The sequence below is a fragment of the Neopsephotus bourkii genome, unplaced genomic scaffold (assembly GCF_033783945.1).
Source record: "Neopsephotus bourkii isolate Nb327-2 ecotype Australia unplaced genomic scaffold, CSIRO-AGI_Nbou_v1 NB_250, whole genome shotgun sequence".
Taxonomy (NCBI): Eukaryota; Metazoa; Chordata; class Aves; order Psittaciformes; family Psittacidae; genus Neopsephotus; species Neopsephotus bourkii.
In genome coordinates, this window is record NW_026900760.1 from 1,088,017 (window position 1) to 1,110,325 (window position 22,309).

The 22,309-nt window shown below is 42.0% G+C and overlaps 1 protein-coding gene across 8 annotated transcripts in view; it reads left to right on the plus strand.

Moving 5' to 3' along the window:
* Window positions 1–22,309, plus strand: part of NTNG1 (netrin G1) — a 175,437-nt gene that overhangs the window by 95,189 nt on the left and 57,939 nt on the right. For all 8 annotated transcript variants that reach the window (XM_061345978.1, XM_061345975.1, XM_061345969.1 and 5 more), the window contains exon 4: window positions 16,417–16,589. In XM_061345978.1, the coding sequence (XP_061201962.1) occupies window positions 16,417–16,589 (173 nt within the window). The remainder of the gene's footprint in view (window positions 1–16,416; window positions 16,590–22,309) is intronic.

Consider the following 22,309-nt stretch of genomic DNA (forward strand, 5'->3'; position numbering starts at 1 on the left):
GGGGAGATTGTGTGGGGAAAGGAGGGGCAGCCATGAATGGAGAATGTGAGGAGAGAGGAGGGGCAGCCATGGGATGTGAGGTGTAGCCATAAGGGGAGATCATGAGGGGAGAGGAGGGGTGGCCATGATAGGAGATCATGTGGGGAGAGAAAGGGTAACCATGAGTAGAGAATGTGAGGGGAGAGGAGGGGCAGCCATGAGGGGAGATCATGAGGAAAAAGAAGGTGCAGCCATCAGGGGAGATGACGAGGGGAGATGAAGGGCGGCCATGAGGGAAGATTGTGAGGAAAAAGAAGGGGCGGTCATGAGAGGAGATTATGAGGGGAGAACAAGGGCAGCCATGGGATGTGAGGTGTGGCCAGGAGGAGAGATCCTGAGCAAAGATCATGTGGGGGGACCAGGGGCAGCCATGAGGTGTGAGAAGCAGCAATGGGGGGTTTGGCTATACAGTGTGGACCAATGTGGGGAGCCAGATGAGAGGTGGCTGCAAGTGGAGATCATGAGGGGCAGCCATAAGGGGACATCTTGAGTAGAGATCAGTTTGCCCTTAGTGACATGGTTTAGTGGTGGGCTTGGCAGTCCTGGGGAAATGCTTGGACTTGATCTTAAAGGTCCTTTCCAACAGAGTTGATTCTATGATTCTATGCTTACTTTGTATACTCATTGGTGCAAGAGTTTTGTCACTTACCAGTACAGTTTCTCCAGTTATGATGAATTTGTCTCATAAAGTGTCAAAAAAGGCCAAAAAAAAAACCAAACTAAAAAACCCCATAAAACCTGAAAAAAAAACTAGTGTGTCAGATGCAAAGCTGGTTTTAGACCAAAGATTTCATGGTATATTTTAAAGAGACTTATGTTTTAATTTTCACTTTCTCAACCTATATCTCGTCAACCTTTATGGCTAAGGTATCACTTACAATGTATTTGCAATATGGAATTATTATCTTTGTCTACATTATATTAGAAAACTAAATCCCACTGGTGAAGCTGTTTCAAGTTCATTAGTAAACTTGAGAAGCATAATATAATGGCAGCCTTAACATATTTGATGTCATGCTAAACACAGCCAAGTCCTTTGGGACAAGTGTAACAAAGTGCTGGAAGCAGTTGCTAGCACTGGGGAGCTGACTAAGGCTCCTAACATTGCTAATAGAATTTGAAAATGCCTAATTAAAAGCGTGTGGGAGTGGTATTTTAAGTTGTGTGGGCAGTAATGTGAAGGGCAGACATGCCAACTCCTCTGCAAGTTCAGGCTTTACTTACCTGACAGCAAAGAGCTGACTTGTGGCATGTAAAAGTGAAGAGTCTGTGCAGAGGGCTTACAAGTTTTTTTTAAGTTGATTTTGTAAACTTTGGTGATGACTTAGAATGATCCAAAGATGTATCTAAGTGAGGAACATATGGCTAGTTGTTATATATGCATCAAAGAGCTTCTCTTGTCTTTCTCTCTCATGAATGATCTCTTCAACATAAATGAACCCCTCGTGTGACACCCAGTCTGTTGGTTGGCACTCACATGTAAGAGCATCAGCACACTATTAGCAATTACCTTAGTGATATTTACAGCATTTTAATGTCACTTGTCTGTATGTAAATAGAGTATGTGAGGAAAGCAGCACGCCTGGGGCTCCTGATCCCACAACAGCACTGCTCGTTCAACACACCAGAGTGCTTCCTGTGCCTTATGTAACTGCCAAAAATATCATTTCAGTTGCTTTATGACAAAATAATGAGTCTGTCAAAGATGAGCGGTCAGAAAAATAAATTTGTTCTCCCACACAATTAGAGTTTATAGTGTTGGACAACATTATCAATCTCCAGTGGTTCAAAATTGAATTTCCACATTAGAGGGAAATGTGTTCTTGCATGTGCTATAACCAGCCTGCATAGCAAAAAGAGTCCTCACAAGTTGAACTGGAAAGGTGGATATCAGCTGTGGAAACATCAGGATGGAAGTTTCCAAATGCAGACAAGTATTGTGTGTACATGGTGTTTGCTTCCATGAGTTTGACACTGACAGCCACTCCTACAGCAATCAACACAGGAAAGTCTGGAGAAACTGTCACCAGATAAACCACGCAGACAACTCTTCCCTTCAGCCAGAAAGCTGTTTCAAGGCCTGCATCTCCCTGTGGGTAACCTAATTGCTCAGGGGGTTGTTGATGTTTATAGTCATGGTCTTCAGGCATTCATTGTAAAGATGTATGTATATCAGCAATGCCATTTATGGTGAGTGTACACTGTATCTCAGAACTGCACCTTACCCTTAACATTTGCTTTATCCTTTTTTTGCCCTTAAGCTCTTTGAGAATGCAGTGCAAAAGCTGCAGCATGCATACCCTTACATTTGCCATACTTTAACCTGTATTCTCTATACTGCTGTACTTATTACAGTTTCCTCAATTGCCTCTTCATGTGCCAGGCAGCTGCTATGCACCCACTGCTACCCAGTAATTGCATTTCTGGCCATGCGTACAGAATTTTACCTTGTAAAATACTTTGACTTTTTTCTTTGGATTTCAAGAAACCATACAGGCATGAAGTATTGTTATCTGAAACTCAGTACACAGGCTATGGAAGCAGGTTTTTTTAGGTTTTCAGAACTTCTCCATTATTATACATGCAGCCAAAGTGATTACGTTCTCCTAATGGGAGACAAAGACTATATGGCATTTTGTGTTTGATGTGCTTTTTATGTAAATCTAATTAAGGCTTTTGTTACTCTCTCAGATTTAAAGCAGGAACAGCTAGGAACAGCCCTTCCAAGCAAGTGTCTAAAGAAATCACAAACTTTACCTAGGATTTTCAGTAGTAATTTATCATTATAAAAAGGACATGGAACTGTTGGAACAAGTCCAGAGGAGGGCCATGAGGATGATCAGGGGACTGGAGCACCTCCCGTATGAAGACAGGCTGAGAAAGTTGGGGCTGTTCAGCCTGCAGAAGAGAAGGCTGTGTGAACACCTCATAGCAGCCTTCCAGTACCTGAAGGGAGCTTATGAGGATGATGGGGAGGGACTATTCATTAGGGACTTTGGTGACAGGACAAGGGGTAATGGGTTAAAACTTAAACAGGGGAAATTTAGATTGGATATAAGGAAGAAGCACTTTACTGTTAGTGAGGCACTGGAATGGGTTGCCCAGGTAAGCTGTGAATGCTCCAATCCCTGGCAGTGTTCAAGACCAGGTTGGACTGAGACTTGAGTGGCATGGTTTAGAGCGAGGTGTCCCTGCCCATGGCAGGGGGGCTGGAATTAGATGATCTAGTGTCCTTTCCAACCCTAACTATTCTATGATTCTATGATTATATATTCACATAAGTTAACAAAAATTACCTCTAGAGCAGATAAGAAAGGTAGTTTTCCTTAGAAAAAGAGATGAGACAGATGAAGGACTCTGAACTTGGGCAGTCTTCCATAGGAAGCTGCTGTCCACATCCTAACAGTGATATGACAAGAGTCCAAGTCAATTACCAGGTCAGTGGTGCTCAGCTGATTCTCAGCAACTCGAAATCCCTATGGTCCAGCCTGTGCTGCTTTGGTTTTGCACTGCTCACAGGCCAGTATATCTCATCACAAGGGTGGTTCTCTCATGGCATATCTGGGTGGTGCTTTTAGGTAGTATTTCTGCAACCTTAAATATTTCAATTTTCCTTACTGCTTATCCTGCAAAAAGAAGTACCTTTTATTGTACTGTAGTCATCTCTCAGCCCCACTATGCACATTTACCTCTTTTATTCATCCAGAGGAGTCTATCCCTTGAGCACAACAGGCATTTCTCTTCTTTGCAGAAGTCTGAGATTGTCCATATATACACTCTGATGAGGTCCCTGGGACATATTGCCCAATTCCAAGTGCAGCCTCCCTAGAAAACCAGACATACACAAAATATCATTTCCCTGTTCCAGTAAAATGCCTCTCCACATACAGCGCGCAATGTGGTTATCAGTTTGGTTTTCCCCACACACAGTACCCTCCAGCTTATGTTCAATTTGCTTTCCACAGATGCTTTTTCTTCTCTTTAAGTTTTAGCTCTGTCTGCAATTTACACCGAGTTCAGCATTCAGCTACGTCCTTCATTTGCTGTGAAACATGATTAATCTCTCCAAGATCTGTGAAGTAACCTCAGCAAAAACTTGGTGCGAGAGGAGAATCAGAACCTCTGGTTCTGTCCTCTGAATGTCTTCTTATGCTTCTGCTCTTTTGCTCCCTATGCATAGTTACTAACACCAGCAACTCCAGTTTAATCTCTTCAAATTTAATTAATCCATAATTTTTTCATACTTATGTAACATTAATGATCATAAACCAAACCCATCTTTTATATTGCCTATACACTAAGACAGCAAAGGTAATGTTCTTGCCACACATCTGACCTTTTGTGTTTGTTTGTTGGGGTATGTTTAACATTTCTTTTCGTGCTCACTTGAACTAGATCTCTGTCCTGGGTTCAGCAGTAGCAGTCATTTTTCTCCTTCTTAGTAGCTGGTGCACTGCTGTGGTTTTGACTTTCAGCCTGGGAACAGCGCTGATAACACCAATTTTTTTAGTTGTTGCTCAGTAATGTTTACTCCAACCAAGGGCATTCTGAATCTCATGCTCTGCCAGGGAGGAGAGGAAGCTGGGAGGAAGCAGAGACAGGACACCTGACCCAAACTAACCAAAGGGGTATTCAATACCACAGCACATCATGCCCAGTATACAAACTGGGGAGAGTTACCTAGAACGGCTAGATTGCTGCTCGGGTTGGGCTGGGTATCAGTCGGCGGATAGTGAGCAGTTTTATTCTCTTCCCTTGTTATTTATCTTATCATTATTATCGCTGGTGATGATTATAACCGACTCCTTTGAGAGTTCACGAAGAACTAGTCTCGAGGAGAACAGACAACACAGGAAGAATCACGCCCCACCTGTTTCACCCAATGAGACCTTCTGCTGTGCTTTTTGTAGCCGGATTTGCCTATCCCACATTGGCCTTCTTAGTCATCAGCGCGCTTGTAGTAAGCGTAGGTAAATGCCCTTCCCAAATCTTCGTTCGCGAAGTCAAGCCATGAAAAAAAAAAAAAATTATCACTGGTGGTAGCAATACTGACATACTGTCACTGGTGGTAGCATACTGTCCATATGACATAGACAGTGGGATTGAGTGCGCCCTCAGCAAGTTTGCCGATGACACCAAGCTGTGTAGTTCAGTTGATACGCTGGAGGGAAGGAATGCCATCCAGAGGGACCTTGACACGCTTGTGAGGTGGGCTGATGCCAACCTCATGAAGTTTAACCATGCCAAGTCCAAGGTCCTACACCTGGGTCGGAGCAATCCCAGACACAGCTACAGGCTGGGCAGAGAAGAGATTCAGAGCAGCCTTGCAGAGAAGGACTTGGGGGTGCTGGTCGATGAGAAAATGAACATGAGCCAGCAGTGTGCGCTTGCAACCCAGAAAGCCAACCGTATCCTGGGCTGCATCAAAAGGAGCGTGACCAGCAGGTCGAAGGAGGTGATCCAGCCCTTTTATTCTGCTCTCATGAGACCTCACTTGGAGTATTGTGTGCAGTTCTGGTGTCCTCAACATAAAAAGGACATGGATTTGTTGGAACAAGTCCAGAGGACAGCCAGGAGAATGATCAGGGGACTGGAGCACCTCCCATATGAAGATAGGCTGAGAAAGTTGGGGCTGTTCAGCCTGGAGAAGAGAAGGCTGCGTGGAGACCTCATAGCAGCCTTCCAGTATCTGAAGGGGGCCTATGGGGATGCTGGGGATGGACTCTTCATTAGGGACTGTAGTGGTAGGACAAGGGGTAACAGGTTAAAACTTCAACAGGGGAAGTTTAGATTAGATATAAGGAGGAGATTCTTTCCTGTTAGGGTGGTGAGGCACTGGAATAGGTTGTCCAGGGAGGTTGTGAATGCTTCATGCCTGGCAGTGTTCAAGGCTAGGTTGGACGAAGCCTTGGGTAATATGGTTTAGAGCGAGGTGTCCCTGCCCATGGCAGGGGGGTTGGAACTTGATGATCTTAAGGTCCTTTCCAACCCTAACTATTCTATGATTCTATGTGTTATACCTTAGTTATTGGACTTTACTTATCTCAACCCATGGGAGTTACATTCTTTTGATTCTCCTCATCCTCCCTCCAGACACAGGGCAAGGAGGAAGGGAAGGGAGTGAGAGAGCAGCTGCGTGGTTCTGAATTACCAGCTGGGCTTAAACCATGGCAGTTGTTTGTGGCACCCAATGTGGGGCTCGAGGTTTGAGATAATGACAGATCTGACCAGAGTGTGTCTAATCATACTTGTGATAAGAATTCACTGCTTTGGATTAATAGTCACTCATCACAATGCTGATTTATTGGCTCTTGAAGTTGTTGCTCTTGATCTCAGAGTTTCAGCATGTCATACCTTACTTACAGCTGATATATGCTGTTTTAGTGTTTATCAGGTGGGGGCTTGGGCTAAGGTTCCTGTTTCGCTGTACTTCATGGTAATCACTTGTAATATAATAGATTCATTGATTATGAACCTGATCTGCCTTGTGTTCCCAGTGTAGTCATCACCTCTATACTTTGGGAGGTATATAGTGGAAGTGTTTAGCAATTACACATTATTTTTTTTCCCTCCTTGGGCAGTGAACCTATGAAGAAGACATTCCCTTACTTTCCCAGCCCCCCCACCAGCCTATTTACGGCATCATTTGAGAGTTCTGAAGGTTTTGAATGGCCTTTGGGTACCTTTGAGACCTGCCTGCTGATTGTGATGGGGATCACCATGTTAGCACACATACAGAGTATGTTTTACCCGCAACCATTTCATCTGATCTTGAAAGTTAAGCAGAATCGGGTTTGGGTCTTCTCTAGGGTTAGACAATGAAACAGGAGGACCAAGAGATTTTCTGCAAAGCTGGACAGTCATGAGTGGCATGTGTGGGACAGTATGGGCAAGAATCTAGGCCAGTGGGCCTCTCCAGTGCTTTGGAACTTCACCACTAAAAATTGCAAAATCCAGAAAAACTAGTAAAACACGTAAATGAGATGTGTTGTCATCCTGGTCATACCAGAGAGGGACAAATCTTGGCAACGTGCTGGGGCTTGGCTTATGCTTACAGAGCCCTGCTCAGCAATATCCAGCACCTTCAAAGGGAAGAAAATGTCTCTGGATCTGTTGGCAAAACAGCAGACAACACAGCTACTCTAACTCCAAATACAGCAGCTACACCAATCCCAGTGACAAATACAGTAGCTACTCAAACTGACTGCAACAGACAACACAACTACTCCATCTCCAAGCACAGCAGCTACAGCAACCCCAGTGACAAGTACAGTAGCTACCTGAGCTCTGACTACAACAGGCAACACAGCTACTCCAACTCCAAGCACAGCAACTACAGCAGCCCCAGTGACAAGTACAGCAGTTACTCAAGCTCTGACTACAACAAACAACGCAGCTACTCCAACTCAAGCACAGCAACTACAGCAATCCCAGCAACAAGTACAGCAGCTACTTAAACCCCGAGAGCAACAGACAGGGCAGCTGCTGGTGCTACTCAACCCACAAGCACAGCGGCTGTACCAACCACGACAACAGATACTGCAGCCATTCCAACCACAGTGATGATCACTGCCGCTAAACCAGAGGACCAGTTTGTGCCACTATCAGTTTCCCCTATACGCAAGGGGGAAAGCAAAAAAGAGGCACAAAAAGCAACCCATACTGTGAAGAAAGATGGAGAACCAACACACTTATTACACGGGACAGCATTTGAATGAGAGTTATGTAGATCAGAGGAGGAGAAAGAAGAAGAGGTGACTTCTTGAACCCAGACCTTAACCAAGCTACAGAATATGTGAAAAGATTTTACCCATCAACCAGGGGAGCACATCATCACCTGGTTGCTCTGATGCTGGGACAGTGGTGCCTACAGTCACGAACTAGAAGGTAGAGAAGCCAAGCAGCTGGGATCACTTGCTAGGGAAGGGGAATTGACAAAGCAATTGCAAAAGAGAAACAGTTCCTCAGCCTTTGGAGGCAGCTCTTGACACAAGGATGATGTTATGAGTCATTCAGCCAACTGGACCATGCTAGAGGAAGGCATCCAGTCTCTGAGGGAATCAGCATTGTAGAGATGATCTATTGCAGGCCGGATGCTGGGAATGCATCCACAGATCCAGATGAAGTCGAATGTACACCACCCATGTGGCTGAAATTTACATGGAGTGCACCGTCATCATATGCCCACTCATTGGCAGCAATAACCTGGAATGACATAGTACCACCAACAGTGGATTAAATGATTCATCAACTCTGAGAGTTCAAGGACAATCTCACCCCTTCCATCATTTCAGCTGTGGAAAATCTGTCCCAGGAGTTCAAACAATCGAGAGATAATCTATCTGATCTATCCAGCTCACCACGTGTACCAACACACATCTCAGCTATTAACAAAAGGCGTCCTACTGCCCGAGAGAGAAGACATAGAAGGTATACACCATGGGCCACCAGGTTTTACCTGCAGGATCATGGAGAAGACATGAGAAAGTGGGACGGAAATCCTACCTCAGCTTTGGAGGAATGGGTGTGTGAATTGAAGAGGGGAACAAAGGTCAAGGCTGATCATCCCCATGAAAGCTGAAGCTTCAGTTTCTGATGAACAGGTTCCCAGATGGAGCGGAAGAGCTAGTTTTACTCCAGCTCCTGTGATAAAGAAGACTAATCTGTCCACCAGATATAAGTGACCAATATTGTAATGACTATTAGAGGGGCCCTGCTTCCAGCCAGGTGGAGGTAGGGGACAATCGGATTTACTGGGTTGTGTGAATCAGACAGCCTGGCACACCAGTCCCACAGAAGTATAAGGCTCTAGTAGATACCAGTGCACAGTGTACCCTGATGCCATCAAGCTGTCAAGGGGTGGAACCCATTTATATTTCTGAAGTGACAGGAGGACCCCAAGAGTTGACTGTATTTGAGGCTGAAATTAGCCTGACTGGGAGGAAGCGGCATAAGCACCCAATTGTGACTGGTCCAGAGGCTCCATGCATCCTTGCTGTAGACTACCTCAGGAGAGGGCGCTTCAAAGACCCAAAAGGGTACCAATGGGCTTTTGGTATTGCTGCTTTGGAGACAGAGGAAATTGAGCAGCTGTCCACCTTGCCTGATCTCTCAGAGGATCCTTCTGTTGTGGAGTTGCTGAAGGTCAAAGAACAACAAGTGCGAAGCGTGACCACAACAGTGCACTGGCGGCAATATCACACCAACCAAGACTCCCTGATTCCCATCCATAAGATGATCCATAGACTGGAGAGACAAGGAGTGATCAGTAGGACTTGCTCACCCTTTAATAGCCCCATATGGCCAGTGTGAAAGTCTAACGGAGAGTGGAGGCTAACAGTAACTATTGTGGCTTGAACAAAGTCACACCACCCTTGAGTGCTGCTGTACCAGACATGCTAGAACTTCAGTATGAACTGGAGTCAAAGGCAGCCAAGTGGCATGCCACGACTGATATTGCCAATGCATTTTCCTCAATTCCTTTGGCAGCAGAGTGCAGGCCACAGTTTGCTTTTACTTGAAGGGGAGTCCAGTACACTTAGAACCTACTGCCCCAGGGGTGGAAACACAGCCCTACCATCTGCCATGGACTGATCCAGACTGCACCGGAACAGGGGCAAGCTCCTGAACACTTGCAATACATTGATGGCGTTATTGTGTGGGGCGATACAGCGGAAGAAGTTTTTGAGAAAGGAAGGAAAATAATCGAAATCCTGCTGAAAGCTGGTTTTGCCATAAAATGGAGTAAGGTCAAGGGGCCTGCACAGGAGATTCAATTTTGGGGAACAAAATAGCAAGACGGATGTCACCAGATCCCCACAGATGTGATCAACAAAATAACAGAAATGTCTCCACCAACTAAAAGAAAGAAACACAAACTTTCTTGGGTGTTTTGAGCTTCTCAAGAATTCACATCCCAAATTACAGTTTGATTGTAAGCTGTCTCTATCATGTGACCCAGAAGAAGAATGATTTTAAATGGAGCCCTGAGCAGCAACAAGCCTTAAAGCAAATTAAACGAGAGATAGTTCATGCAGTAGCCCTTGCTTGGACCAGTCTGGACCACACCAGATGTAAAGAATGTGCTCTATACCCCAGCCGGGGACAACAGTCCTACCTGGAGCCTCTGGTAGAAAGCTCCAGGGGAGACTTGAGGTAGACCTTTTGGCTTTTGGAGTTAGGAACACAGAGGACCTGAGGCCAGCTATACCCCACTGAAGCATAGCTCCTCCTGGCACCCTGGTCGCCCATTCTGGGCTGGATGTTAAAAGGCATCAAAGGCTCTACACATCATGCAACCAATGCTACATGGAGTAAGTGGGCTGCACTAATTACATGATGAGCTCAAACAGGAAATCCCAGTCATCCAGGAATTCTAGAAGTCATCATGGACTGGCCAGAGGACAAAGATTTTGGAATGTCACCAGAGGAGGAGGTGATGCGTGCTGAAGAGGCCCCACCATATAACAAACTGTCAGAAAGTGAAAAGCAGTATGCCTTGTTTACTGATGGGTCCTGCTGTGTTGTGGGAAAGCATTGGAGATGGAAGGCAGCTATATGGAGTCCCCAACAACAAGTTGCAGAAACTGCTGGAGGAGAGGGTGAATCAAGTCAGTTTGCTGAGATGAAAGCCATCCAGCTGGCCTTGGATATTGCTGAACAAGAAAAGTGGCCAGTACTTTATCTCTGACTCATGGATGGTGGCAAATACCCTGTGGGGGTGGTTGCAGCAATGGAAGCAGAGCAACTGGCAAAACAGAGGTAAACCCATCTGGGCTGCTGCACTGTGGCAATATACCGCTGCCCAGGTCCAGAACCTGGTGTTGAAGGTACACCATGTAGATGCTCATGTACCCAAGAGTCGGGACACTGAAGAACACCAGAACAACCAACAAGTGGATAAAGCTGCTAAGACTGAACTGGCTCAGATGGACATTTTTGGCTGGGTGGGCTCGTGATACTTCAGGCCATCAGGGCAGAGGTGTAACATACAGATGGGCTTGTGATCGAGGGGTGGGTTTAACAATGGACACTATAGCCCAGGTTATTCATGGCTGTGAAACATGTGTTGCAGTTAAGCAAGCCAAACAATTAAAGCCTCTTTGGTAGGGAGGATGATGGCTGAAGTACAAATATGGGGAGGCCTGGCAGATTGACTATATCACACTCCCACCAACCCACCAGGCAAGCGCCATGTGCTTACCATGGTAGAAGCAACCACCAGATGTCTGGAAACATACGCTGTGCCTCACGCCACTGCCCGGAACACTATCCTGAGCCTTAAGAAACAGATTTTGTGGCAACACGGCACCCCAGAGAGAACTGAGTCAGAAAATGGGACTCATTTCCAGAACAATCTTATAGACACTTGGGCCAAAGAGCATGGTATTCAGTGGGTAACGGTACATCCATGCAGCAGCCTCTGGGAAAATTGAAAGGTACAATATACTGTTAAAACCTACACTTTCAAACATTGGGATACACATTTACCAAAAGCCACCTGGTTGGTCAACACCAGAGGATCTGCCAACAGGACTGGCCCAGCCCTCTCAGAACTTTTACATACTGTAGAAGGGGATAAAGTTCCTGTGGTGCACATAAAGAATTTGCTGGGGAAGACAGTCTGGGTTATTCCTGCTTCAGGTAAAGGCAAAGGATGACACCAAGCTGTGTGGTTCAGTTGATAGGCTGGAGGGAAGGAATGCCATCCAGAGGAACCTTGACACGCTTGTGTGGTGGACAGATGCCAACCTTATGAAGATAACCATGCCAAGTGCAAGGTCCTACACCTGGGTGGGAGCAATCTCAGGCACAGCTATAGGTTGGGCAGAGGAGAGATTCAGAGCAGACCTGTGGAGATGGACTTGGGGGTGTTGCTCGATGAGAAACTTAACATAAACCGGCAGTGTGCGCTCTCAGCCCAGAAAGCCAACCATATCCTGGGCTGCATCAAAAGGAGGATGACCAGCAGGTCGAAGAAGGTGATCCTGCCTCTCTACTCTGCTCTCATGAGACCTCACTTGGAGTATTGTGTGCAGTTCTGGTGTCCTCAACATAAAAAGGACATGGAACTGTTGGAACAAGTCCAGAGGAGGACCATGAGGATGATCAGGGGACTGGAGCACCTCTCGTATGAAGGCAGGCTGAGAAAGTTGGGGCTGTTCAGCCTGGAGAAGGATGTGTGGAGACATACAATAGCAGCCTTCCAGTATCTGAAGGGAGCCTATAGGGATGCTGGGGAAGGACTCTTCATTAGGGACTTTGGTGACAGGACAAGGGGTAATGGGTTAAAACTTAAACAGAAGTTTAGATTGGATATAAGGAAGAAGAAGTTAGGGTGGTGAGGTACCGGAATGGGTTGCTCAGGTAACCTGTGAATGCTCCATCCCTGGGGTGTTCAAGGCCAGGTTGGATAGAGCCTTGAGTGGCATGGTTTAGTGTGAGGTGTCCTTGCCCATGGCAGGGGGGCTGGAATGAGATGATCTTAATGCCCTTTCCAACCCTAACTATTCTATGATTCTATATATATATATATGAGACAAGAGTGATGGTATATTGAAAAATGTGGGATCTGAGCATGACGTGAATGGTATGGAATAAGGGGTGGATACTGTCCTGGGTTCAGCAGTAGCAGTCATTTTTGTCCTTCTTAGTAGCTGGTGCAATGCTGTGGTTTTGACTTTCAGCATGGGATCAACGCTGATAACACAAATGCTTTTAGCTGTTGCTCAATAATGTTTACTCGGACCAAGGACTTTCTGAGTCTCATGCTCTGCCAGGGAGGAGGGGTAGCTGGGAGGACACTTGACCAAAACTAGCCAAAGGCGTATTCCATACCACAGCACATCATGCCCAGTATATAAACAGGAGAGAGTTACTTAGAAGGGCTAGATCACTGCTTGGGTCGGGCTGGGTATCAGTCAGCGGGTGGTTGTATTCTCTTCCCTTGTTATTTCCCTTATCATTATTATTGTTGGTGATAGCAGCAGTGGTTTGTGTTATACCTTAGTTACCGGACTGGAGTAAATCATGGGAGTTAGATTCTTTTGATTCTCCTCCCCATCCCTCCAGGAGCGGGGGAAGAAAGAAGGGAGGGAGCGAGCGAGTGGGTACGTGGTTCTGAATTACTGGCTGGGTTTAAACCACGACACTCTCATTAACTCTACATTTGACATTTTTAATGTGAATGTATTTTTTTACCTTGATCTTTGGCTAATCTTCTAGAATACCACAGTGACCACATTTTTCCTTACTTTCTTCTGGGAAATTACACACAGCAATATTTAATTATTCTCATGGGGTTTAGGATAATTCAGCATTGTCAGTTCTTTTTTTGCTTGGATGTTAATGTTAGGTTTTGACTCCTCTACTTACAAAGGTGTTAGATCAGTCCTTTATGTCTGATCGTAAGATCTGATCAGTCTTCTTTTTTGCAGTGATCAAATTTGTTGTTTTCTCTCATTCAATTGAAATCATACTCCAAGAAGTCTACACTTCTGTCCCCATTGCTGGGGGCTTTGTTGATGGTTTTGGGGGGGAGGTTGTTTACTTTTGGGGGAGTTTGTTTTTTAATTGGAGGGAGTTTGCTCTGGTTTCTCTTAAAATAGTATTATTTGGAATTTTCTTTTATGGCAGGATGCAGCATTTTGGGGATTTGCAAAAAGGCACTGATTGAACGAATCTGTAATTATTCTACTGGTTTAGAGCAGAAAGAACCATTTAACAACTCCTCCATTTAGGAAGCTAAGTGGCCAAGATGTCCCTACGTTATCTGTTTTATGTGTGTTTGTTCTGAATGCCTGAATGAGGGCTGATTGTTTCAAATCTGTAAATAGCATTTCATAGAAGGTAAACAACAACTTCCACGAGAAAATGCATTTTGCTGTTTTTGTGAAAACCTGCCCATATTTGGTACAAACACAGAACCCCAAAATATGTAGTTTTCCTTTTTCTGTGGAACTTGGTTGCTAAAATCACAGAAGCTGTGTTGTGCAAAAACCATGTCTGTTGTGGTACTGCATAGGCCCTGCCATGTGGACCACAGAACAGCTCCCTTGGCATGATGCCACAGATCTGGGCTAAGAAGCCCTTCCTCTGCAGCAATCTTGGCCTAAGAAATTAAAAATCTGGGCACCAGAACCATCAACAGATCTATTCCATGCTGTCCATGCTTTCTTGCCTGGGAAATAAGGAGAAGGAGGAGGCAGCCTATGAAGAGATGAATCAGAATGGAATTAGGGAATGGGGGGAAATAAAAGGAAATCAATTTGCATGAGTTTTTGTGGGAATTGTTTGTGCATGCACATATGCATCCATACATAGAAATACATGCATATTTTTCGTATATATGAAGTGGGATGGGAAAGGACTGGGTGGAAGCAGAGGAAGATATATAAGGCCAGAGTCTGCTCAAGACTTTTAACTGTGCAAGCAAAACTGAGCAAGGGTCAGTTTATCTCTTCAGGAACATATGGCAAGTACAGCATCTAAGAAGTGCAAACAGACTTAGCACATGGTTTTCTGACACAGTCTTTCTGTGACACAGTTCTCTATTCTCAGGTGCTTATTAAGAGAGCTGTGCACAGTTACAGCAATTAGCAGATATACCCTACACTTATTTTTCTCACCTTAGTTCCAGTTCTAGCCTGCAGCATCGTTTCAGAGCCCTAGGAACTACAACTTTTCCTCAGAACACTTGCTGCCTCTGACACTGATGAGTCCCTCCAATAAAACACAAATCTCCCCTTGACAGAAATTCTATCAGTTTCTCTCTCTTTTATTCTAGTGAATCCACGCTGTCCACAGTCTTTCCAGCTTTCTTTCTCTTCTGATTCTCTATCTAATTATTTGGTCTTGTCATTATTATGTATCTCTCCTGTTTGGGAGTTTTCCATTTTCATATTCTTGTGGACAGTAAAACCACACATCACTCATTTTTTAACAGCAGTGCCATTCATCATAATCTTCAATCTGTACATGAATAAGCACACCTCATCTACTAATACCCAAACAGGCATCTTTCATTCTGCAGTAGCTAGTCATTGAAAATTTACTTTACAATTGATGTAGTGTTTGAGCATCAATATTTTGGAAATGATCACACTTTGTGTCTAGCATATTGAATACATTTCGGTAATTTCAGTTTAAAAGGAGCTGAACCTCTTTTTCTTCAGAATGAGCAATGCTCAAATAATGGCATTTTTATCTGCCTCATTTCTAACATTGAGGAGAAAGCTCCATCATCTACTGTATTACAGATTCTTGTGGATTTTCTCCAGCAGCCACATACGACAACTGCAAGCTTGTTTTACCCTAGGGATATATGTATGTGGCCAGTTACTTCAGGTCATTTTCCTGCCAAATGGAAGTCAGTTTGACAGCTGTTAATTTCCACTTGGCCATTCCATGTGTTGTTTTGCTTTAATTATTGGTCACTATATGGAACAGGTGACAGATGCCTACATGAGAACCCTTTACATCACTAAATGTACAATCATTAGGAAAACAAACAGACAGGGGTGTTGAATATATTAGTTTTCTCCCCACCCCCAAACAGAAACAGATTTTAGCTATGTTTGACATCTGTTGGAAAGGGATGGAAAGAGGTGACAGCACCTTACTGTTCATGAAACAGCATCCCATGCTGTAAGTGTCCTAGTTTCACAGAAAGAGTAGACTTTAAGGAACACAAAATTGTTCTAAGACCAGATACAGAATCTGGTTTAGCTAATGATTTTGTTGCAAGGTTCAATTAGGTGTTCTTTATTTAAGTAAAACTAAATGTGCCTACTAAAATATTTCCTCTGACCTTCAGCTCCTACAACTATATCAAATTAAAGTAGGAAAAAAAATTGCTTTCAATAAAGTACTTGCTGAACAAGAATGGCAGAACACCATGATACTGAGCTTCCCTTCTATTGAAGTGTGGCATTGCAGAGAATATTTAATTAAGTCTGTTTTCTCAGACTCCGGGGGCCTAACTTGGATCCTAATTTGGGCCAGATTCTCTAAGGACATGAGCTGAAGTCTTGTTTTGTTCCTGGGAGTAGAAACTCTTGAATTTTTGCAAGATTATAGACCTATCTGTAGTGAAAATTATGAATAATTCAGTTGATCTCAGTGGAGCTGTGTTAGTGAAAATAAGAAAAGATTCAGCATCTTGGAGTCTTGGTGAAATTACTGCTTTTAGATCTGAGAGCTGAAGATATTATAACATGCTATTTGAGTGATGTCTTATAAACCATGCTAAAATAATAATACAGACACAAAACACAGAAACAGAATAGTTCCAATGGCTTACTAAGACTTAACCTAACTGTAAACTCACCTCTAAATAATTTTTTTTTTTTTTTTTTTTTTTTTGCCTTTTAAAAATAGGTGTAAGTGCAACCTTCATGCTACTGGCTGTAAAGAAGAAAACAAAAGACTACTTTGTGAATGTGAACATAACACAACTGGCCCAGACTGTGGAAAATGCAAGAAGAATTATCAGGGCCGACCATGGAGTCCTGGTTCTTATCTGCCTATACCTAAGGGCACTGCTAATATCTGTAAGTAGTTCTATATAACAAGGTTATTTCATCATTAGAATTCTGCCCCATATTATGACTCTGGAGGAAGATTAATACTGGCAAAAGTTTGTCATGTCTTTATGACTCAGTGCATGTAACTGGACAAGGTGTCAAGTTGTGTTAAGTGTCTACATATTGTCTGCAAATTATGTTAATTGTCACAGTATACATATCTATGCTTTCACATAGCTGTAAATAATTTGCATGAGAACTGCATATTTGTATCCATAGACAAATCCTGTGACACTGCACAGAAAGGGCTAATGAATGGAAGAATTAGGCCCTTCATATAAAAATCACATACAAAGGAGAGAAATCCATGGGAATATCTGCAGTACTGCTCCATCCACAGTGCCCACCTCCATTCATATGTCCTTCCTGACTCGAGTATCAAAACAGCCTCAGCTCAACATGTGAGATGAGGCCCTTTCTCATTTTTTTGCCCATTTAAGAAAGTTAAGTATTCGCAGACCAAATTTTTTCAACTAATAGCTAAAGATCTAGTGGCTGGTAAAGGAAATTTTTACCTGATGTTGACTTGCAGTCCAGATTCACATGCATTCTTTTAAATCATTCTGTTGAAGGGGGAAGGTGAGGTCAAGCCCAGAGTTTTTGTATCTGCTTGCTTCCAGCTAATAACCATTCAGCAACACATGTGCACACTACTTCAACACACGTATTATCCAAAGGAAGTTACTGACAGATGCATTTCCTGGTCCTGGACAGTATTGGGTCAAAAAGAACATGCTGCTGAAAGAGAGGGCACAAAGACAAGTACAAGCACCAGTTCTTCTTTTCATTCATGTATGAAATACACAATAGTTTAGAATGCTTCTGAAGATCAGACTTAAATCCCTTTGAAGAAAGGATTGAAGATGAGAATAAATCACCAAATCTTTTTACAGAAGTTACTAGCTTAAGAATAGTCCACAGTTTTGTCCTGATTAAAAGCAAAACATTCATTTTAAAAGATTAGAATATAACAATTTACTGAAAAGTTGTTCGGGAGAAACAGAGATATGTATTGCAATTGAATTAAAAGTTTAATACCAGGAGCAATGTGCAATGCTCAGAATGTTATCTAAGACTTCAAAGCAGCCGCTGTGAAGAATCAAAACTCAGAAATTAATATCGTAGGAAGCAGGACCTTATCTAGTTACATGTGAGAGTAATAGACCAAGTAACAAACCATGAAGTGTGGGAGCATGAAATTATGATAAAAATTTTACTGAGCAGAAAAAAAATGAACTTCCAAAAAGCAGGGGAAAAACACTTTTTGAGAGTATTCAGTTTCTCACATGTTATAAAAAGTGAGTGTGGTTCACAGAATTAATACTTTAAAGGTATGTTCAGAAAAAGTGGTGAGATTTACCAAATTGGTTTTATTCATATATTTTATATATACATATACACACATACATACATATGTATGCACACATATCTATTTCTTTCTTTTATATATATACACACATATATATGTGTATAGGTATATATATAAATATATAAAATTCAGTTGCTACCACAGCAATCATCTAAACTAGCGACAAGATTTATCTGAACATCAGGGATCTGTCTAAATGCAGCTTGCTCTGTCAGTTACATCATTTCCAATCAGCTGAACACACACCAGACAGAACTGTGGAATTAGCACCCACCAAAAGGATGCCTGAAGCTTGTTAAAACAGATCTCAACTTTATTGAATTCCATCAGATGTACAACTCCATCAGTAATCAAAACTTTTTTGCAGCTGATGGGAAGTCTTCCCTAGGTTTTACTATTATTATGATACCATCACAAAAATGTAACCGTGTTTGAGCTGATGAATACCCCACTCACCCTCAAATCCTGACTTCAGCAGTGATCAGCAGCAGGAATTCGTGTCAAACAGGAAGAAGTATAAAGGTTTTCTTCTTTGCCATCCCAGTTGCCTGCAATAAACTGTCTTTCTGAGCTGGATCCTCCATCTTAGTCACACACATCTTAGTAGTGTTTGCTAGCTGCTGAGCAGAGATCCAACTGTCATAAGCTTGAACTCAGTTACATCTTATGGCATTACATTTCACATTTTAAAGACACAGTGAGTGAAAGGCATTTCCTTTTGTTTGCTTTAAATGTTTTTATGTCATTAAGCCTATATCTCCTTAGATAGGAGGAAACAGATTAATGTATCCCTATTTATGTCCATTATACTGTTTATGATTATACAGAGTTGAAATGCCCACTCCTCCAGCCTGTTTTCTAAATGATGACTCCTAATCTATTTAATCTCAGCATATATGAAACCATGCCACATCTCTGGTCATCTGTGATGGTTCTGTAATGTCATTTTTTAATTTGGTGAGGCTAAAACTACACAATATTGTAGAAATAAGAACAACATGATTTTTTTTACAATTCAATACAATTGAATTTTTTACAATACATAAAAATGTCTATTTTCTATTTTGTTATTACAGTGATCAGCCCTTGAGTCCTTTTTAAATACAGTGCCACAATTGCAACACTTCTTCTGGCACTGAGGCCGACATAAATGATAGGTTATATGTTACAATAGTTAGTTCAGAAATGTCATATTTTTGTTCCTTTAAAACACTTCCTGGGTGAACATCACCTATGGGAATTCTTATAGTTTGATATTATTTACATCTACTAAAACACCTTCAGATTATGATAAACATTGAGAAACACCCTCAGATTGTGAGAATCTCTCTAACATTCTTTGTTGTGAACATCAGTGAAAACAATTAATTTAGTATTCAGTACTTTAATAACTTGATTACCTCTCTACCCGGTCATCTCTCTGGGAGGTCTCCTGCTTCTTGAATGGCCATTTTAACAAAAAGCTATTATTAACTTAAGTCTGTAGCAAGTTGATTCTCAAAAGACTGTGGTATATATTTAACTTGACAGATTTTATGGGTTTTTTTTTCTCCCTATCTTTCTTCACTGAGATACTTAGATGACTTAACAGTTTCCAAAATCTTCATTCTGGTGTTTTGGATTGGGTGTTGGCTTTTTATGACTGGGGTTTTTTTTTTCTTTTTTTTTTTTTTTTTGTTGAGTTTTTTTTTTTGTTGGTTGGTGTTTTGTTATTGTTGTTCATAAGATAGTTGATTTTTATAATTAAAAAAAAAAAGATGGGTTATATGTTATGATTCTCACTCTTTCATACATTTTAATCTGCCTCCATGCTGTTGCCATTAAATCTTTTAACTATTCTTTTTTAAGTAAGTCATTTTTATCTGCTCATTCTCTGCAAGTTAAATGTTACTACAGTGGATTTTCTCATCCTGTTCCTTCTGAAAAACTATGCTGACTTTCAGTCCAGAAGTAGTTCTCTAATAACTACTTCTTGAATCAGGTCCTACGTACTAGTCAGAACTAAATTAGGTTCTCTTCTTGTGGGTTGTCTGATTACTTGCTACCAGCAGCAATGACTTATGGTATGTAAAAGCTTCATTTCTTTTGTCATTTCCTAATCTAATGCTGCATATGTTGGAGAATATGAATTTTTGCATTATTATATAAACTCTGCACATCCAATGTAATTTCACTTACCCTATTGTGTTTACGTCACCATCTCTATCATGTGGTTACCAATGCAGCATTATACTCTCCCTAGTCAGGGGTGAATTCTGTAAATAGCTGCTGGAACTTGTTGATAGAATTGGTTTCTCTGTTTTGACCCTAAATTTCCCTTGGTATATTACTTTAAGTCCCTGGGGATGCTTTGTATAATATAGTGTCCCTTTGATACTCTTCTTTCATCCAATTTTCATAGTCTGTCTTTTCCACCTAAGACCAAAATATTTAAATTTTAAAGGGATTTGAAGTTTGGTTTTTTTTATATATGAGTGTGCTTAAATAAGATACACCTAAAAATAGTTGTATAAATGAAACACTCGGAAGTTTTTTTGAGGTTTGCTTGGTTTTGTTTAGGGTTTTTTTTTGGTGGTGAGTATGGGGTTTTTGGGGGTTGGGGGTTGTTGGCTTTTTGTTTGAGTGGTTTTTTTCCCCCCACACAAAATAAAATGATCCTTTTTTTTTCAGAAATCCTCTGAATTTGGAAATTTGTTCAGATTCAACAAAAAACCTGATGTCTGTTTCCAAATCTTTCCCAACTGTAGCTTATGCTGTTTCCATTGTTCTGCTTTTACCTTTTTCTTGTCTTTTTTTTTTTTTTTTTGTGGCCAATTAGACTTTATTACACCATTTCAAGCTACAGATCATGAAATACCATTCTAGATTATACATCAAGCACAGGCTAAACCTTGATATAAAAAGGGTTTTTGTATCCTTCTCATTTTAAGTCAACATGAGTTTTTCAGGAAAACACAAAACATTTTTGCTTTGGTTTGCTTGTGAAAGACACCTAGTACTCTGTTGTTTACTGGCACTAACAATATTTCCGCATTTGTCTTCTGCATAGCATTTATTTTATATTTCCACTCTATCTTATTGACTATTCTGTGATGACATTGTGATCCCTTGTGCTGCCAGATTCTATGGATAGTTTTTTTTCTGCAATATGTTTTGACACTCAAAGTGAACTTATTGAATTTCTCTATACTTGGTATTACAAGACAGCTTTTCTCCTCAGCAGTCATATGTGTCTGACAGCACTAGCCCTTTTCTTCCTCCTGTTGTTTAGATCATCTTTGGCACTTATGTTCTTTGCTCCATCAGACAGAGTTGTCTAAGACTGTGCTGGGCTGCCATCCATCAAAGCCTGCTAGCTTTTTGTTTGTTCCTCCACAACCAATAACCTGTACGAGAACTGCTTGACACTCAGTGAAAACCTCCTCCTTGCTTTTACATGGCTTTTCTAATTCATGATTCAATGCAACACAAAGGATTGAACAGGACACAGGAAACATTGGTAGTTCTTTTCAGTCAACAGTTAGGCAGATATTCCCAATCAGTTCACTGAATTTCTCCTGCAGGGGGTCGTGTCCCCCTGCACATCTCCCCCCCACATGCGAAAGTAGTCTTTGTCTCAGCCACACATTCCTCCCTGAATGGGAAAAGACTTACAAGGCATCACTTCAACATACCTGCCACATAAACAGCTTCTGACAAAAAAAGTATGGCACTTTAAGTATTGCACTGATTGCCCTCATCCATGTTTGTAGTTTTCTCCATGAATATTTGCTAACGAAAAGCCATCTTGAAGGACCAGTGTGAATTAAATTGGTAAAGAGGTTGTGAGATGGACAGGCTTTCTGTTCAGAAATCGAAGTAGTGAGGATCCCTGTAACTGAAAAGATCACACATTCTGCTGTCCCATCAAAGCAGACTCATAAAGTATATAGTGTCCAATTTTCCAAGTGCCCTATTCTCCCTAAAAACCTGAAGGAGCTTTGCAGTGCCTGCTTCAGGACTGAGGAAGAGGAGGTGATCCCACATGATCTCAATTTGAAGGAATGGGACACCTATGCTTAAAATGTAAAATTTTGATCCTTGATGATTTTTGAATTTTCATAAAGAAAGATATGAATGCAGTGTTACAAAATAGCAAAGCTTATTATTGTTCCTATTTTATATTGCACATTGATTTGGGGCTCATGAAGCTTATAGAGGATGTAAAGCCACAGGGAGGTGTTACACAAAAGCTATGTCAGGCTAGGATACTTGGTGGTGAGGGCAAAACTGTAATGTATCAAGAAATTCAGGAAGGCAGAAATGTCAGAGACACCTG